Here is a 19391-nt window from a genome sequence, read left to right on the forward strand (position 1 = left end):
TTAGGCGGTTGGTCGGGGGGCGAGCCGAGGTAGACGAGGCAGGCGGGCAGGTATCTTTTGTTTGAGAACTAGCTGAGTAAACAAATGGCGAATACTAGATGCTCTACACAGAGAGAAGATGAGCTACCCTCTATCACTGTATCGTCCAGCTCTAACTATATCTCGTATTCTCTCTGCTTCCATCATTTAGTCTTGCCCTTTCTCTAAATGTCAGTATCTCGGTCTCTCTCTATCAATCTCTACCTCTATATTTCATGCCTTTCTGATTTTTCTGTTAATGTCCCTTATGCTCTCTCTCTCTCCTCTTTTTCCCTATATATAACTCTCTCTCTCTCTGTTTCTCTCCATCTCTCCCTCTGTCAATTACACCCATCTCATCTCTCCTTGTGCCTCCCTCTTCACAACACTGTCACTCTCCTCTCTGGGCTTCCCTCTATCTCTTGCTCTCTCTCTCTCTCCCTCTCTCTCTCTCTCTCTCTGCTTTGTTTCAGCATTCACCCGAAGCTAATATACCACTCTAATTTCAAAGAAAACAGTGTATGAAACTTGATATTGAAACTCAATCGAGCTGAAAAGTGCGACGTGAACATGTGTTTTCACTGTGTTTTTCCTTATTGCCATTTGTTGTATGATGAGTTAATGATCCGAGCTTTTGGTCGATAATTAGCATAAGACATAATCGAATCCTCGATTGCTAATTGAGAATTTATGGGGACAACCATTACGCCAGTTTGGTTCAGGGACGGCTACAGTGCACATTCGCTAAGCGAGAAGCTGCCTATGGATTCCTTTTTGTCCATTCTTGAATGAGAGCCACTGTTGATGGCCATTCCAATCGCTGGATCGTTCGATCGATCGTTTCGCATAATATTCACATTGAGTTGCCGTTTTTATATTGTTTATATTGCTCGAATCGAGCGTTATGATAATTCTCTATTTATTTATAGAGCGATATAAAATCGTTAATTTAGTGGACAGCGATATATGATACAGGCGCAAGCTTAGTCATGCCTAAGCGTATGAATATGAATAGACAGTCAATTACGAACGTATAAACATTTTGGCCATAAGCCATCTAATAATATCCTAAAGCTGTCAGTTTGAATGGATTTAGCAATGCAAACAAGCCAAATCTGTGAATAACATTCACAATGGGCAGGCAGAAGCGGTAATTTATATGACATATGAGTGTATTCATGAATGTCTAAAGAGTGTATTCTTGCTGAATCTGGGCGATATATTCATATATTCACATTGCTATTTGACTGTAAAACTACTTAAGAAATGAGCGTACTCATAAAACATAAGTGAGTGCACTCATGAATCAAATTGAATGTATTAAAATAAAATAGAAAAGCTTGAAAGTAGTTATGATGTATATACATATACATATATTCATATTCCAATGAAAGTGAGTGCACTCATGAATAATAATTCAGTGAATATAAAATTTGTAATACTATTGAAACTGAATAAATCATTTCGTTAAACCTCGCATATTCAAAATAAAAAGTAAATGTATTCATGAATAGCAAGTGAGTGCATTCAAGAATATGAAATGGATAGTTCATTAGTATTGATTTTCAGAGCGCATAAACAATCAAATAAAAACGAAATTTATTCACAAATGTGAATACATGTGAATACACTCGAAAAGTGCTAGCAAATTCTGCATTGGCTAGCCAAAGCGAGTGGATATCACTCACACTATGAGTGCACTCACTATCGAGCTAATGATCCAGCGATCTTTGCGGTGGGTCTCGCCGCATTTAGTACGGCCCGAAAGCGAATAGCCAGCGAGTGATTGCAATTCAGCGATCCTCAGCATCATCAACGCCTTGGGCCATTGGCCCGCTGAGTTTCACATGTCAATCAAAAATCAATTTTGAATTTCGTTCGTTCGTTCGTTCGTTAGTTTTGCCCAAAGCGAAGGTGAAGCAATTTACGATGTGTAATTTGGTCAGTCAAAGGGACGGACGGATGGACGGATAGGGCATTGTCGGGTAGTGTCCGATAGTGGAAGCTTGGCCCAAGAGGCGGCAGCGGGTACTGTCTGGTTCATTGGCCAGTTGGACAGGTCCCCAAAGAGTTGGCGCGGCACTCGAGGCCCCGTTGCCTATTTGAGCGTTTGTGCCTTTTAATTGTTTAATTTAATTAAATGCGCTTAATAGCCTTAATTAGCGGCCATCTTCAGAAGCCAGAGAACAACAACAACAAGAAGAAAGAGGTGTGTGGGGTGGGGTCGGGCTACCTTTTACGGTGCCACAAGTAGAACCAGTTCTCAAGAAATGCTGCAGTTAAATATCATTTATATATACATATGTAGGCATATATACATATATATATATGTATGTATATGTATATAATATAAAGCATAAACAATTTAACGAATTAGGCCCAAAAAGATCAATGTGGATATAGTCCGAGCTGTGGAAACATTACAAGAAATCGTAAAAAATAAAGTCAAGTAAAGTAAACTGAAGAAGAGGAAGAGAAACAGATTTTGTGTACATAAAAACTAGCTACCAACATTGTTGTACATATTGGCTTTTTATTGTTGTCTTGGCCCTGTGTGTACCCAGCCCCAAAGAACCGGTTAAAGCGAAGGCGAAGAGAGCGCACAGCAAAGAGAGGGAGAGAGAGCGAGAGAGGTTCACACACAGAGAGCTAGATCTTGCAACAAATAACAAAGACAGAGAGAGCGAGGGGGAGAATGAGAGAGAGAGAGAGAGAGTGAATGAGAGAGAGAGAGTGAGAGAGAGAGAGAGAGAGAGTGAGAGAGCATTTGTCGAGCAGCAGCTGGACGAGGCGCATGCCATGTCCACAATGCACAACACAAGCCGAAGAGACACAAACGGAAGTTGCACGTTTCACGTTGCACGCTGCACGCTGCACGTTGCGAGTGGCAGCCAAGCTAAGAAGAACTTTGGAAGGCCATGCAGCAGCCCACCGTTAATTGCTGCCATCGGTCCATTAATCAAACATTTCTAACATGTCTACTCCTCTGCCTCTTGCCACTTTCCAGATGCATGTGCCCGGCTGGCTACACGGGCAAGGACTGCGACACCAAGTACAAGCCCTGCTCACCATCGCCATGCCAGAATGGCGGCACATGTCGCGCCAATGGACTCACCTACGATTGCAAATGTCCACGTGGTAAGTGCAACATTTTAATACATATAACTATATATAATATTAATGATAGTGATGATAATAATATATAGAAAATATATAAATTAACAGCATTAGTGAAAGTTATAATAAAAATAATAATAGTAATATAGATAATATGATGATAATAATAATATTAGTGACAGTAATAATATTAATAATAATATTAGCAATTTGAATCATATTAATGGTTTTTGGGTTATTTGTGGCCTACGAAAAATAGTTGAAAGACAGATCTTAAACAACATTAGAAGTCCTCTCAATATAGTTCTGATTGCCTATCGATATGCATTAGAGCTATTTAAGTATTCGATTAGTTTAGATTATTATTAAAGATCTTTAAGTAGAGACACAAAATTTGATGTTGAACTAGTAATGTCAGCGTTAAGCTAAACTCAATGTAGGGCTAATTGCCTATCGATATGCTATTAGATTAGATTAGATTATTATTAAAGATCTTTAAGTACAGACCCAAAATTCGATTTTAAACTGGCAATGTCAATGCTAGTTATACGCAAGAGTTGTTTGATAAGAGTAGAGACAGTTTTTTCATGCAATTATTATGATATGATTACATATATATCAAATTTATCCATCATATTGCAGCTCTATTAAGAAACCCAATAGGCAGTTTCATGGGGTATATCAAAATTTAATAATATATAATCATTATATGTATATCATTATACTTGTTATCCTGTATATTTATAGTCATAAAGATTTATGATATACAGACTTATCATTAGGGTTTTATATGCCCTATAGAACTTTTTTGATTGTTATAATGTTTGATATAATTATAATAGTAATCATAATATTATAGTATGTCTCATATATACTTATAATAAGAGTAGATACACATATATATATCGAAGTAGTATTCAAAGGGAGGTTATTCTCTTTTTTTTAAGTTATCTCAAGAGATCTCTATTAAAAATTTCATAAATTCTCTGCTACGACTATTCTCAATATGCAAAAACTATTCGAAAATTTCGAATTTTCTTTTCGCATCATAAAATATCTTTGATAAGCTCTCATATTACGAGACTTACACTTCCATATTTCTTGTATGCATCTAGGCCCATTCTATACTTATCGATATACATACATTACTACTCAATATATATGTACATAGATATCTAAATGTATGTATGCATGCATTTATTCATTCATTTTAACAGCAAGTGTCAATGGTTAAACCGAATGTCAAATAATCAACAATTGTTGTTGTTGTTGTTTGTCTTGTTGCTGTTGTTGTTGTTGCTGTTGTTTTTTTTTTTCGCACACAACTCGCAAACTGAGTCAATTGTCGCGCATTCAATTTAGACATGTAAATTGCCAACATTTACATTTTACATATTTATAAAGGCATTTGTCTCTAGATATATGTATGTATGTATGTATGTGTGTGTGTGTGTGCGTGTGTGTGTGTGTATGCAATTTTCATTTAATTCACTTCAATTAAAATGAATTGCATTGTAGTGTAGTGTAGTGCGAATGGATGGTGGACAGTGGACGGTGGACGGTGGACGGTGGATGCTGGATGGTGGGAGTGGCCTCTAGAAACTTATCTGTATATATGTATATACAGATAAATATCTATACATATCTATATTAATTGCGCCCAATCAAAAATTCTAATGAGCTGAGCGTGTGAAAGTGTGACAAAATACTGCAACAACGACAACAACAACAACAACCACAAAGAATTTCGACTTGCAGACATGAAAAAAAAATTAAAAAAAAAAAAATTGAAGGAAAAATGCAATAATGCAATGGAAATGTTATAACGCCTTTTGTGCCAATGTTGAGCAACACAAATTACAACAGCAACTGCAACAACAACAACAACAACAGCAAAAGTATAGCAAACCAGTCAGAGGAGCAACAGCAACAACAATAACAACAACACGACACGAATCGCCCTGTGGACATCACGTTGAGGCAGCGCGGGAGATGCCAATGGGAATTTTGTGGTTGCAGTTATTGTTGTTGTTGTCGTTGTTGTTGTTGTTGCAAGGAGCGGAGGGCGGCGCATTGCACTCATTATGCAAAATGGAAGAGCGAAAAAACAAAAAAATAACAACGGGCTGGCTAGCAACTTGTTTGTTCCCAGCCCACAGCCGCCGCCTCCCTCGCAGCCGCCGCCCACTCCTGCCCTCCGTGCGGCTCGTGAAACGAGTCGAGTCGAGTCGCATCGAGTCGAGTTGAGTCGCATCGAGTCAGTCAAAGGCATCAAAATCGAGCGCCTGGCTTAATTTGCTCTGGCTCTGGCCAAGTAAATTACAAATAAATCAGGCACGGCTCAGTCAACGCCAATGGACCATGGAGTATAGATAGAGCTGCTGGACGGCGCTGCTTAAGCACAGTTACGCCCTAAGGAGGTCATGCACCAACATGCAACACACAGAAAGAGAGAGAGGGAAAGAGAGAGAGAGAGCGAGAGCGAGAGCAGGAGCTGCCCAAATGGGATGTGCTTTTATTATTATTATTTTTTTTTTTTTGGGGTAAAAGTTGCCCGAGCTGAATGAATGATGAATAATAAACTGGATGGACAATTTGGTGGGGGAATATCGGTGGCACTTGGCTACGAGTCAAGCAGCTAGCAAACGAGTTTGACTTCGCGTGGGCAGCAATGGCAACGACAGTAGCAGCGGTAGAGGCAGCGGTAGGGGCAACGGTAGAGGCTGAGGTAGTGGCAACGGCGCTTAAAAACCTGGGCCACCATTTGGCTCGTGGCGAGTCATGACTCAGAAGAAGCTCGCATAGAAATAAATTCACCGATAACCATCGTTGCATTAATCGATTATGATCAAATGCCCATTAGAGATTCCTGGAGATCGAGAAGCCATTGTGGCATTTTCTCATTGAAATCAAATGCAAATCTACAGTAGATGCTGATTAAACAAACTGAAGGATGAAGATCAATGAACAACTTAGCGCATATAGATTAGAAGTTTTTCGATATCTAAGATATCTAAATTTTCGATATCTTTTGTCAGAATCTTCTGTAAATTTCGATAACAACACCAAAACCAAGTCGATGAAATGACCAGAAGATCAATTGAGTAGCAAATATTTAGGGGAAAGGGTTTGAAATAGAGAAGCTTATGTTCCATTGCCAAGTGTTCCATATACAAATGAAGTGCGTTAATTATGATATATATATACTCAATAATTTCCATTAAATCAAACGGCACATGTTTCATTGCCAGGTGTTTCCTAGCTGTAAACGCGAATTCTGACTGTATTTCGAGTCCTGATCTTATCCAGTGCCAATGCCAAGCCTAAGCTAATCTTGCCATCAATTCTGGCAAATTCCCACCAATGTGATTCGCGAGAAGCTGCACCCAAAAAGCATAAGAATCATTAGCAGTCTCTGCTCATGCTCAGCATAGTTTATGTCTTTGTATGTGTTCCAATTCCAGACATTCTGAACTCAATATGAATTAATAACTTGGCCACATTATTGCTTTTTATGGATAATAACTAAACAAGCAAACATCAACAGCAACTACGAATTGCCGTTAGGTCAAATCCTAACAGTTCCATTTTCAGCTGTTCCCAGCCATGTTAATGACATGAACTTTCTAAATGAATATGGGCAACATTTAAATATTGCGCGGAATTTTGTGCAGACCTTTTATGTTTACATTAATTGCTTGGCAACATTGTTGCCAGGCCTTTAGCTTTTGTCACAGGTCGTCGATTGACCCAACGGACCAACAGCTCATGCAAATTGTTGCAGCCAATTGACTTAAATGGCTACACACACACAGACACAGACACGCATAGACACATACTGCCATTGCAAATGAGAGGGTGGGCTGCATAATTTTAGCGTGCAGTTTGTCTTTCAGTTTGCAACGTTTCATTAAATTTGCTCGTGGTTTGATAGTCACTGGAGCAGCAGCAGCTGCTACTGCTGATGTCTAGAGTTCAAAGTGCCACTAAGTGACTGGGTAACGTCGATTGCTGTGTTGTGTGTGGCGTGAAGCGCGAACATGAAACATGTGTGCAACAGATCAGCAGATGCATGTTGTTGTTGCTGCTGCTGCTGCTGCTGCTGCTGCTGCCCTGCCTTGGTTTATTTTTAAAAGTATGCATTGAAAATGCCACTCTCCAGTCTCCAACCCAGGCCCAGGCAACAAGTTGCAGTCCCCCAACTGAATACACACATTCACGCACACACATAATCATAATAATAATAAAGAAAAAATGCCCACAAAAAAGATGAAGAGAAAAAAAAATGAGTTGTGCACAGCAACAACAAAATCGATCAGCCCAGCGGCAGCAGCAGCAAAAACAACAACAAGCTATGACAACAACTGGGCTGGGACAGTCAGCCCCAAGTTATAGTTACTGCTTTATGTGTGTGTATGTGTGTGTGTGTGTTTTGGGCCCTTCTTTTAAGACCAAAACGAAGCGAAACCGACCAAGCAAGAAAAGCCATTAAAAAAAAGCTGTGGGCGAGCAGCCGAGAGCCGCAAAGAGCGCGCGAAGCTTCCATTGCATGCACACACAAACGAACATGTACAACCACACAAGCCCATACATACATACACTGGGCAGACAGAGAGCGACAGAGAGCAAGTATGGTCTCGTAGAGGATGTGAGGGGAGGAACAACATAAAGTGCGATTTAATTCCTCGAATGAAGCACAAAGTAAAGCGCAATGTACAAAGTCGAAGTCCGAAGCGTAGCTAAACATACACACACACACACACACACACACACACAGACACATACACACGCACACAGCATAAAAGTAGTAGAAAACTCGATCGAGCCGAGCGACGAGGCGTGCCGAGTGCCGACTGCCCAAACGAGAGCCGAGGCTATGGCTGGCTGTAGACAAAGCTAGCGCACAACATAAGCAGCATTTCTGCATTGTTGTTGTTGGTACTGTTTGTGTATGTGGATGGATGGGGAAGCGAGCGAGCTAGCGAGCGAATGAACGAACGCGCTCGTGGACGACGCTCGTTGCGCTCGTTTGCTTGGCGCGCATTCAGATAGCTGCCTGGCCAGATATGAGACCGTGGGAAAGAACAACCAAAGACGTGTTGTACACATATACACACACATACGTACATGCATTTATGTGTGTATGCGCATGCGAGCGTCTGTTTTATTTCTTTACATTTTGTTTGCTCATTCGCTTCGCATGCGCAGCGGCGCGCAGTTTTTTCTTTCGTTGCCGTCTTTGAATATGTATGTATGTGAGTGTATGTATGTATATACATACATACATACATATAACGCCGCAGGCGCAACCTAGCAAAGAGCGTGCGCAGCCGTATAGCGCGAGAGCGAACTGAGCAGTTTGAGAGAGCGACAGAGCGCCGGCTGTTGTTCTCGACTTACCTGTGTCTGCTCTCAACGCTCTCATCGCTTCGGCACCCTCCCTCGTTCTTGCTGCGACTCCATCTGGCTGCTAAAACATGTGCAACACAGCTGCATACGCCGCCGAACAAATACATACATACATACATTATGTACATACATACATATGTATATACATAGAGACGTATGGACACATTTTAAGCGCTGTCTGCGCTTTGTGCGCCTTCTTCGCATTGCCTGGCAACCACTTTTTGTTCATGCCCTGGCCAGTTGCTGTTGTTGTTGTAAACGTTTTCGTTTATTGAAGCATTTTATGATGCTGCTGTGTTGTTGTCCATAAATCTGTTTATGCACTTCATTGAACACATACACAAATACCAGCCGTACATACACACTTGCATGCAATGCATATATACATGCATATGTATGTAGATATCTGTACACATGTTCGCTTGCAGTGTGACCGTTTAGCGAGCCAATCAAACTCTTGGTATTTTCGTTGTTCAAATCAAATTCAAAAACAATTTAGAAGATTTATGATTGATTTTGTTGTTATTTTTGCTTTTGTTTTATATTCTCAGTTTTGTTTTGTATTTTTAATTGTATGCACTTTTCTCTTTTGCTATAATTACTAGCTAACCCCAATAAAATCGTTTTCATTGTACAGTAAAGATATTTGGGGTTTTTTTTTTTTTTTTAAATTTATGATTTTATGAATGTGTGAATGCATGTACATACATACATATATATGTATTAATACTAAGCTTGTTTACGTACATAAATATGTATAAATGTATGTATGTGCATCACTAGTATACCCTAGATATTAAAATTCGAAGCAATACGTTTGGGATCCGTATACCCACGTTAGAGTCTTGTACAATATTTGTATATTAAGAAGCAATCTCTAACTACTTTAGTTAGAACGTCTCAACCGTATCCGTCTTTGATTGAAACTAATTCGCAATCCGCATTCTCTTCATTTTCAGGATTCGAGGGCAAGAACTGTGATCAGAACATCGACGATTGTCCGGGAAATCTGTGCCAGAACGGCGGCACCTGTATCGACGGCATCAACGACTATCGCTGCAGTTGTCCGCCGACCTTTACGGGCCGGTATTGCGACGTGGATGTGGATGAGTGCGCGTTGCGTCCGTCCGTCTGCCAGAATGGAGCCACCTGTACGAACACCCACGGCACCTACAGCTGCATCTGTGTGAACGGCTGGGCGGGCAGCGATTGCAGCGAGAACATCGATGATTGCGTGCAGGCGGCGTGCTTTGATGGCGCCACCTGCATCGATGGCGTGGGCAGCTTCTACTGTCGCTGCACGCCGGGCAAGACGGGTCTGCTGTGTCACCTGGACGATGCGTGCACCTCGAATCCGTGCCATGCCGATGCCATTTGCGACACGAGTCCGATCAACGGCTCCTATGCGTGCTCCTGTGCGACGGGCTACAAGGGCGTCGACTGTTCCGAGGACATTGATGAGTGTGACCAGGGATCGCCGTGCGAACACAACGGCATCTGTGTGAATACGCCGGGCTCGTTCATGTGCAACTGCTCGCAGGGATTCACCGGACCGCGCTGCGAGACGAACATCAACGAGTGCGAATCGCATCCGTGCCAGAACGAGGGCAGCTGCCTGGACGATCCGGGCACGTTCCGTTGCGTCTGCATGCCCGGCTTCACGGGCACCCAGTGCGAGATCGATATCGATGAGTGCCAGTCGAGTCCGTGCCTGAATGACGGCATCTGCCACGACAAGATCAACGGGTTCAAGTGCAGCTGTGCGCTGGGCTTTACGGGCGCACGCTGTCAGATCAACATCGACGACTGCCAGTCGCAGCCGTGCCGTAACAATGGCATCTGTCACGACATGATCGCCGGCTACAGCTGCGAGTGTCCGCCGGGCTACACGGGCACCAGCTGCGAGATCAACATCAACGACTGCGACTCGAGTCCCTGCCACCGGGGCAAGTGCATCGATGGCGACAATAGCTTCAAGTGCTTGTGCGATCCCGGCTTTACCGGCTACCTCTGCCAGAAGCAGATCAACGAATGCGAATCGAATCCGTGCCAATTCGGCGGCCATTGCGTGGACCGTGTGGGCAGCTATCTGTGCCACTGTCAGCCGGGCACCAGCGGCAAGAACTGCGAGATCAACGTGAACGAGTGCCACAGCAATCCGTGCAACAACGGCGCCAGCTGCATCGACGGCATCAACTCGTACAGCTGCAGCTGTGTGCCCGGCTTCACCGGCCAGCACTGCGAGCTGAATGTGGACGAGTGCGCCAGCAATCCGTGTGCCAACAACGGCGTCTGCATGGACCTGGTCAATGGCTACAAGTGCGAGTGTCCGCGCGGATTCTACGATGCGCGCTGCCTGAGCGACGTGGATGAGTGTGCGTCCAGTCCGTGTGTGAATGACGGCAGATGCGAGGATGGGATCAACGAGTTCATCTGCCACTGTCCGCCGGGCTATACGGGCAAGCGCTGCGAACAGGATATCGATGAGTGCGCGAGCAATCCGTGCCAGCACGGCGGCAGCTGCTTCGACAAGCTGAACGCCTTCAGCTGCCAGTGCATGCCCGGCTATACGGGTCACAAGTGCGAGACGAACATCGACGACTGCCTGAGCAATCCGTGCGCCAACGGCGGCACCTGCATCGACAAGGTCAATGGCTACAAGTGCGTCTGCAAGGTGCCCTACACCGGACTGAACTGCGAGAGCCAGCTGGATCCGTGTGCGAGCAATCGCTGCCGGAATGAGGCCAAGTGCACGCCCAGTCCGAACTTCCTGGACTTTTCCTGCACCTGCAAGCTGGGCTATACGGGTCGCTACTGTGACGAGGACATCGATGAGTGCGCGTTCAGTTCGCCGTGCCGGAACGGAGCGAGCTGCTTGAATGTGCCCGGCTCGTATCGCTGTTTGTGCACCAAGGGCTATGAGGGACGGGACTGTGCGATCAATACGGATGATTGCGCCTCGTTTCCGTGCCAGAATGGCGGAACCTGTCTGGACGGCATCGGGGACTACTCGTGCCTCTGTGTGGACGGCTTCGATGGCAAGCACTGCGAGACGGACATCAATGAGTGCCTGAGCATGCCCTGCCAGAATGGCGCCACCTGTCGGCAGTATGTGAACAGCTATACGTGCACCTGCCCGCTGGGCTTCAGCGGCATCAATTGCCAGACGAACGACGAGGACTGCACGGAGAGCTCGTGCCTGAACGGCGGCAGCTGTGTGGACGGCATCAATGGCTACAACTGCAGCTGCCTGCCGGACTACAGCGGAGCGAACTGTCAATACAAGCTGAACAAATGCGACTCGGCGCCCTGCCTGAATGGCGGCACCTGCCACGAGCAGCGGGACGAGTACACCTGCCACTGTCCGAGCGGCTTTACGGGCAAACAGTGCTCCGACTATGTCGACTGGTGCGCCCAGTCGCCGTGCGAGAACGGTGCTAGCTGCAGCCAGCTGAAGCATCAGTTCAACTGCAAGTGCGCCGCCGGCTGGACGGGCAAGCTGTGCGATGTCCAGATGATCAGCTGCCAGGACGCGGCCCAGCGCAAGGGTCTGAGCGTGAAGCAGCTGTGCAACAACGGAACCTGCAAGAATCACGGCAACAGTCACGTCTGCTACTGCAACCAGGGCTATGCGGGCAGCTACTGCCAGCAGGACATTGACGAGTGCGCCTCGCAGCCCTGCCAGAACGGAGGCACCTGCCGGGATCTGGTCGGTGCGTACGAGTGCGATTGCCGTCAGGGCTTTCAGGGTCAGAATTGTGAGCTCAATATCGATGATTGTGCGCCGAATCCGTGCCAGAATGGCGGCACCTGTCACGATCTGGTGCACGGATTCAGCTGCAGCTGTCCGCCGGGCACGCTGGGCATCATCTGTGAGCTGAATCAGGACGATTGTGTGCCCGGCGCGTGCCACAACAATGGCAGCTGCATCGATCGCGTTGGCGGCTTCGAGTGCTCCTGTCCGCCCGGCTTTGTGGGCGCACGCTGCGAGGGCGACATCAACGAGTGCCTGAGCAATCCGTGCTCCAATGCCGGCACCCTGGACTGCGTGCAGCTGGTGAACAACTATCATTGCAATTGCCGGCCCGGCCACATGGGCCGCCACTGCGAGCACAAGGTGAACTTCTGTGCGCAGTCGCCGTGCCAGAATGGCGGCGTCTGCAGCACCAAGCAGAGCGGACACCACTGCGTCTGCGCCGATGGCTACTATGGCAAGAACTGTGAGTTTAGCGGGCAGGACTGCGACTCGAATCCGTGCCGCGCCGGCACCTGCATCATCGAGGACTCCGGCGGGTATCGGTGCGAGTGCAGCCGGGGTACGGCGGGCCAGCACTGCGAGATCGATACGCTGGACGAGTGCCAGTCGAATCCGTGCCTGCAGGGCGCCGCCTGTGACAATCTGCTGGGCGACTACGACTGCCTCTGTCCGAGCAAGTGGACGGGCAAGCGGTGCGAGATCTACGATGCCAGCTATGCGGGCTGGTCGGGCGGCAGCTCCGGCTCGATTAGCTCCGGCAGTGGCGGCAACGGCGCCGCCGGCATCTATGCGGCCGATCTGGAGCAACAGCGGGCGATGTGCGAGAAGCGCGGTTGTCCGGAGAAGCAGAGCAACGGCGTCTGCGACACCGAATGCAATACGTACGCCTGCAATTTCGATGGCAACGACTGCTCGCTGGGCATCAATCCGTGGGCGAACTGCACGGCGCCGGAGTGCTGGCGCGTCTTCATGGACGGCCAGTGCAACGAGGAGTGCAACAATGCGGCCTGCCTGTACGACGGACGCGACTGCGAGCAGAAGCTGAAGCGTTGTGCGGCCATCTACGATGTCTACTGCCAGAAGCACTACGGGGACGGAAAGTGCGACTACGGGTGTAATAATGCCGAGTGCAGCTGGGACGGACTGGACTGCGAGAAGTCGGAGCAGTCGGCGCAGCTGGCGGAGGGCGCCATGTCCGTGATCATGCTGATGGATATGCAACAGTTTGCCAAGGAGCAGCCGCAATTCCTGCGCGAGATGAGCCACATCCTGCGGACGACGGTGCGCGTAAAGAAGGACGCCCTCGGCAACGACATGATATTCAGCTGGAAGGGCGCATCCAGCATGCCGGACATACAGGACACGGAATTTGGGCGCAAGCACAAGATCCTGTACACGCAACGTAACGGCCAGACGGGCATCCAGATCTATCTGGAGATCGACAATCGCAAGTGCACCGAGTGCTTCAATCGGGCCCACGAGGCGGCCGAGTTCCTGGGCGCCTATGCCGCTAAGCATACGTTCAACAATCGCTATCCGATCTACAGTGTGCGCGGCGTGAAGAGTCCGGGCGAGAGCGAGGGACCCGAGTCGCCGGCGAACGTGAAGTTCGTCATCATGGGCATTGTCCTGGTGGTGATTGTGTTGGCCTTCTTCGGCATGCTGCTGGGCACCCAGCGGAAGCGGGCGCATGGCGTCACCTGGTTCCCGGAGGGCTTCCGGGCGCCGGCCGCAGCGGTCATGTCCCGGCGCCGTCGCGATCCCCACGGCCAGGAGATGCGGAATCTGAACAAACAGGTCGGCGGCCTCAACCAGGCCCAGGCCCATCAGCTGGGCGGCGTTGCCGGCGGCGGCAGCCACTGGTCGGACGACGAGTCGGATATGCCGCAGCCGAAGCGACAGCGCGGCGATCAGATGAACAGCGGCGGACTGGGCGGCCTCGGCGGCTTGGGCGGCCTGGGCGGCGGCAGTGTGGCGGGCCTGACCAGCGTGGGCTATGCCAGCGATCATACGATGACCAGCGAGTACGAGGATCCCGATCCGCGCGTCTGGTCGCAGGCGCATCTGGATGTGGCGGACGTGCGGGCGATTATGACGCCGCCGGCGCATCAGGATGGCAGCAAGCACGACGTCGATGCACGCGGTCCCTGCGGCCTGACGCCGCTGATGATAGCGGCGGTGCGCGGCGGCGGCATGGACAGCGGCGAGGACATCGAGAGCAACGAGGACAGCACCGCCCAGGTGATCTCTGATCTGTTGGCGCAGGGCGCCGAGCTGAACGCCACCATGGACAAGACGGGCGAGACGTCGCTGCATCTGGCCGCACGCTATGCGCGCGCCGATGCGGCCAAGCGGCTGCTCGACGCCGGTGCCGATGCCAATTGCCAGGATAATACGGGCCGGACGCCGCTGCATGCGGCCGTTGCGGCGGACGCGATGGGCGTCTTTCAGATTCTGTTGCGCAATCGGGCGACCAATTTGAATGCACGCATGCATGATGGTACCACACCGCTGATCCTGGCCGCCCGGCTGGCCATCGAGGGCATGGTCGAGGATCTGATTACGGCCGATGCGGACATCAATGCGGCCGACAATTCGGGCAAGACGGCGCTGCACTGGGCCGCCGCTGTCAACAATACGGAGGCGGTGAACATACTGCTGATGCATCACGCCAATCGGGATGCCCAGGATGACAAGGACGAGACGCCGCTGTTCCTGGCCGCCCGCGAGGGCAGCTACGAGGCGTGCAAGGCGCTGCTCGACAATTTCGCCAATCGCGAGATCACCGATCACATGGATCGCCTGCCCCGCGACGTGGCCAGCGAGCGGCTGCACCACGACATTGTCCGGCTGCTCGACGAGCATGTGCCGCGCTCGCCCCAGATGATCAGCATGACGCCCCAGGCGATGATCGGCTCACCGCCGCCGGGCCAGCAGCCGCAGCTGATCACACAGCCGACGGTGATCGCCGCCGGCGGCGCGGCCGGCAAGCAGAGCAGCCAGGCGGCCAAGCAGAAGGCGGCCAAGAAGGCCAAGCTGATCGAGGGCAATGGCGGCGACAGTGTGCTGGATGGGTCGGCGGCCGCTGGCGCTGGGGCTGTGGCCAACAACATGGGCAGTCTGCGACGCAAGGCGAGCTCAAAAAAGGCCAACAACAACAACAACAGCAACAACAACAGCAGCAACAACAACAACAACAACAACAATGGCAACAATGCTGCCTCAAAAAAGGCCATGAACGGTGCCCTGAATGCCGCCCAGCTGCTGACACAGGCGGCCAACAACAACAACAACAACAACAACAATTGCACAGACCTGGACACGTCGGTGACGGCAGCGGCAGCGGCGGCAGCAGCAGCAGCGGCAGCAGCGGCAGCGGCAGCAGCAGCCAATGCCAACGGCAACATCAACGTCAACGGGCAGCTGGTGAATCTGCCCAGTCCGTACGACACCAGCTCCATGTACTCGAATGCCATGGCAGCGCCGCCCAACAACGGCAACAACGGCGCCAAGCAACCGCCGAGCTATGAGGACTGCATCAAGGTGAGTTCATTGGACTGGAATGGGAGCCACGGGACTGCAGTGGTGAATCCTGATTGGGTTCAGGCAAAAGAGAGCGGGGTAGCATACATTAGGTACATACGGATTCCCTTCAGCCAGGCGATGAACAGAGGAACAACTTTAACCATGTCCGTTCGTCCGTATAGCAATCTTAGAATATAGTACAGCTAGGGAAGAGGAAGTTCGACTGATAGCATAAACTATATATATACTTGCTGAGAATCACTAGCCAAGCCTATTTAGCCAACCGTCCGTCTATCTGTCTATCCGGCCGTAATTCGATCTTCGAAATTGTGGGTGCTAAGGAAATTTATTTTTTAATTTCTTAATCTGGACGACTCAGCTGAGTTAATCAAGCCATGAAACAGTAACCATGGCTTGACAGAGCTCATCAAGCCTTGCTCTGGTCAAAAATCTATTTACATATCTATATAGTCTAGGAAAAAGACCTCATATAGTATGCATACATATGTATGTAATCTTGCTCAGATCAACGTATATACGTTCACGGGAACTTATAAGAGAGCTAGTGAAAAGAAGGCGTGGCAGACGTAGCTGTACTCTTGCTCAGGGCCACGAGCTGAGTCTATTTAAGCCCATACCTCTGTTTGTCTGTGCAGCTCTGTTCAATCCAATACAATTGTTCTAAAATTCCTCGAATTGAGGTTAAGCTGCACATATAAACAATATTTTCAGCAGTTTTAACTTTACCTAAAATGCCATATATAAAATAGAGCATCTAGATGATATGCTGAGCATTTCATTTAAATCGAACGAGTAAAACAAAAGTTATTAAAGAAGACGTCAACAAGTTCCATTGAGATTCAATGTTTGCGCTTTTTCCTTTCGCAGAACGCCCAGTCGATGCAGTCGCTGCCAGCGAACAGCCTGGACATGATCAAGCTGGACACGTACGGCTATTCGATGGGCTCGCCATTTCAGCAGGAGATGCTGAATAGCCAGGCGCTGGGCCTGAGCGGCGGTCGCAGCACGAACACGCTTTGCGGCCTGGGCAATGGGATGGCCAACGGTGGCCACGAGCAGGGCCTCAGTCCGCCCTATTCGAACCAATCGCCGCCGCACTCGGTGCAGAGCAGTCTGGCTCTATCGCCGCACGCCTATCTGGGTAAGTGGAGAGACGTTAATTGTTGGCTAGAGGAGCAACTGGGAACTGACGCTTCTTCTTTTTCTTCTTCTGCTTTAGGCTCACCCTCGCCGGCCAAGTCGCGGCCCAGCTTGCCCACATCGCCCACGCACATACAGGCGATGCGGCATGCCACGCAGCAGAAGCAGTTCGGCAGCAATCTGAACAGCCTGCTCGGCGGCGGCAATGGCAACGGCTCGCCCGTCAGTCTGGGCATCATCTCGCCAACGGGCAGCGATATGGGCATCATGCTGGCGCCTCAGTCCTCCAACAATGCTAAAAGCAGTGCAATAATGCAAACGTTGTCCCCGCAAATGCAGCAGCAGCAGCAGCAGCAACAGCAGCAGCAGCAGCAACAACAGCAGCAACAGCAGCAGCAGCAACAACAGCAGCAACAGCAGCAGCAACAGCAACAGCAGCAACAGCAACAACAACAGCAGCAACAACAGCAGCAACAAGCTCTTGGAGGCCTTGAGTTCGGTTCAGCCGGTTTGGACTTGAATGGATTTTGTGGATCTCCGGGTAAGTGTACAGCGCTATGTCAGCTCCTCCAGAAATTGCATAACTTATTCTCCCTCTCTCTCTCCGATCAGACTCATTTCACTCGGGTCAAATGAATCCGCCTTCGATACAAAGTTCAATGTCGGGCTCATCGCCGTCGACCAACATGTTGTCGCCCTCGTCGCAGCACAATCAGGCCTTCTATCAGTACCTAACGCCGCCGAGCCAGCATTCGGGCGGCCATACGCCGCAGCATCTCGTGCAGACACTGGACAGCTATCCGACACCGTCGCCGGAATCGCCCGGCCATTGGTCCTCCTCGTCGCCGCGCAGCAATTCGGATTGGTCCGAGGGCGTGCAGTCGCCGGCGGCCAACAATTTGTACATCTCTGGCGGCCATCAGGCCAACAAGGGCTCCGAGGCCATTTACATTTGACATAAGCGCAACTAGAAGGCAAAGGCGGACGTGGGCGTGGCCACTCAAAGTGCGCCAGGCAACGGGAAAGGGGCCCAGAACTCGCCCAAGACCTATTGGACTTTTCAGCGCATCCCGCAACCCGAGCACCTGCTCCTCACCTTTAATTCTATGAACAATTTTTTTTTTTTACCTAGCAACTAAGCTTTAATTTAAAATCAGAAATGAAACGAAAAAAAACACACACACATATAATTATTATTGTAGTAATTTAAATGTTTAATTTTAATATTTGTTGTACAGTGCGCGTTGAAATCATTGAATGCATATATACATATGTGTGTATGTATGTATATGTGTGTGCATATATGCATATAAATTTATATATATATTATTTAGATATTTTAGCATTTAAGCCAAGTTTGCAAAAGTTTTATTAAGCAACTATTTTTTTTTTTTTTTGTCAGCTAAAGTCGAAATAGAATTCAAGTTAAAATTGATAAAATATACAAAAATATATATATATATATTTAGTTATATATCTCGATAATATTTATTTGCAAACGTCGCTGCTTCCAGTAAACAATTTAAATTAGCGCAAATTATTTTTTATGCATTAAATTGTATTTTGTATTTTGTAATTGTATTTGTATAAGCGGCAAACGCTTTTAAGCATTGAGAACGGAAGAAAAACAAACGAAAATACGATTTAAAAAAAAAAAGACATAAAAAAATGAATAGTTTAATAGTTATTAGCATCGACTATGTTTAATTATTAAGTTTAAAAAAAAAAAGGAAAACTTTTTGCAACTGAAGTGCTTATATCAAAACAGGATTGTTAGCTATATATAGACAACAATACGAACGAAACATTCTGCAAAGCCTATATCATACATTTATCCATATATATATATATGAATATATATATTTACATTTTTTTAAATCAACACACACACACACACATTTTCTATGTAATGCTACATATAAATCCTAATCTTAAGTTTAAATTGTAAAAAGATTCTCATAATTGTTTCAATTAAGTTGACGACGCAACAAATGACAACATTTTCGCCTAAACAACCTATATATAGATATCGTTTATATATATCTGATAAACTATAAAATGCGCCAAGTTTTTTTTTTTATATATTTAGAGTTTAGGTAAACAAAAAATTCTAATAAAAAATAAAATGAAATGAAAACTTTAACGAGCAGCGAGTGAAATATTGAAATATTTTTCAAAAATATGACACAATTAAATTTTTTTTTTATGTTTTGTTTCTGTCAACTTAACTCAACTCAACTCAAATTTTCATCTTTATTAAATTTATTTAATTTTTATGTTTTTTTTTTCAATTTTTTTTCTGGTTTTGCTGCGCTATTATTTCTTAATCTTAATGTGTAAATTGTACAATTTTTTGTTGTCCAGCGAACGAAACATGCAAAATGCAAATGCGAATGCAAATGCT

General features: G+C 47.4%; 1 protein-coding gene across 1 annotated transcript in view; it reads left to right on the forward strand.

The window, feature by feature from the left end:
* N (neurogenic locus Notch protein) overlaps positions 1-18615 on the forward strand; it is a 53456-nt gene extending 34841 nt beyond the window's left edge. The window contains exons 5-9 of the mRNA XM_089265056.1: positions 3026-3156; positions 9504-15844; positions 16715-16988; positions 17067-17528; positions 17600-18615. Of these exons, the coding sequence (XP_089121182.1) occupies positions 3026-3156; positions 9504-15844; positions 16715-16988; positions 17067-17528; positions 17600-17943 (7552 nt within the window). The 3' untranslated portion in view covers positions 17944-18615. The remainder of the gene's footprint in view (positions 1-3025; positions 3157-9503; positions 15845-16714; positions 16989-17066; positions 17529-17599) is intronic.
* Positions 18616-19391: the final 776 nt, after the last annotated feature.

The sequence above is a fragment of the Drosophila navojoa genome, chromosome X (assembly GCF_054131105.1).
Source record: "Drosophila navojoa isolate 15081-1374.11 chromosome X, UAZ_NAV_1.0, whole genome shotgun sequence".
In the NCBI taxonomy this organism is placed as follows: domain Eukaryota; kingdom Metazoa; phylum Arthropoda; class Insecta; order Diptera; family Drosophilidae; genus Drosophila; species Drosophila navojoa.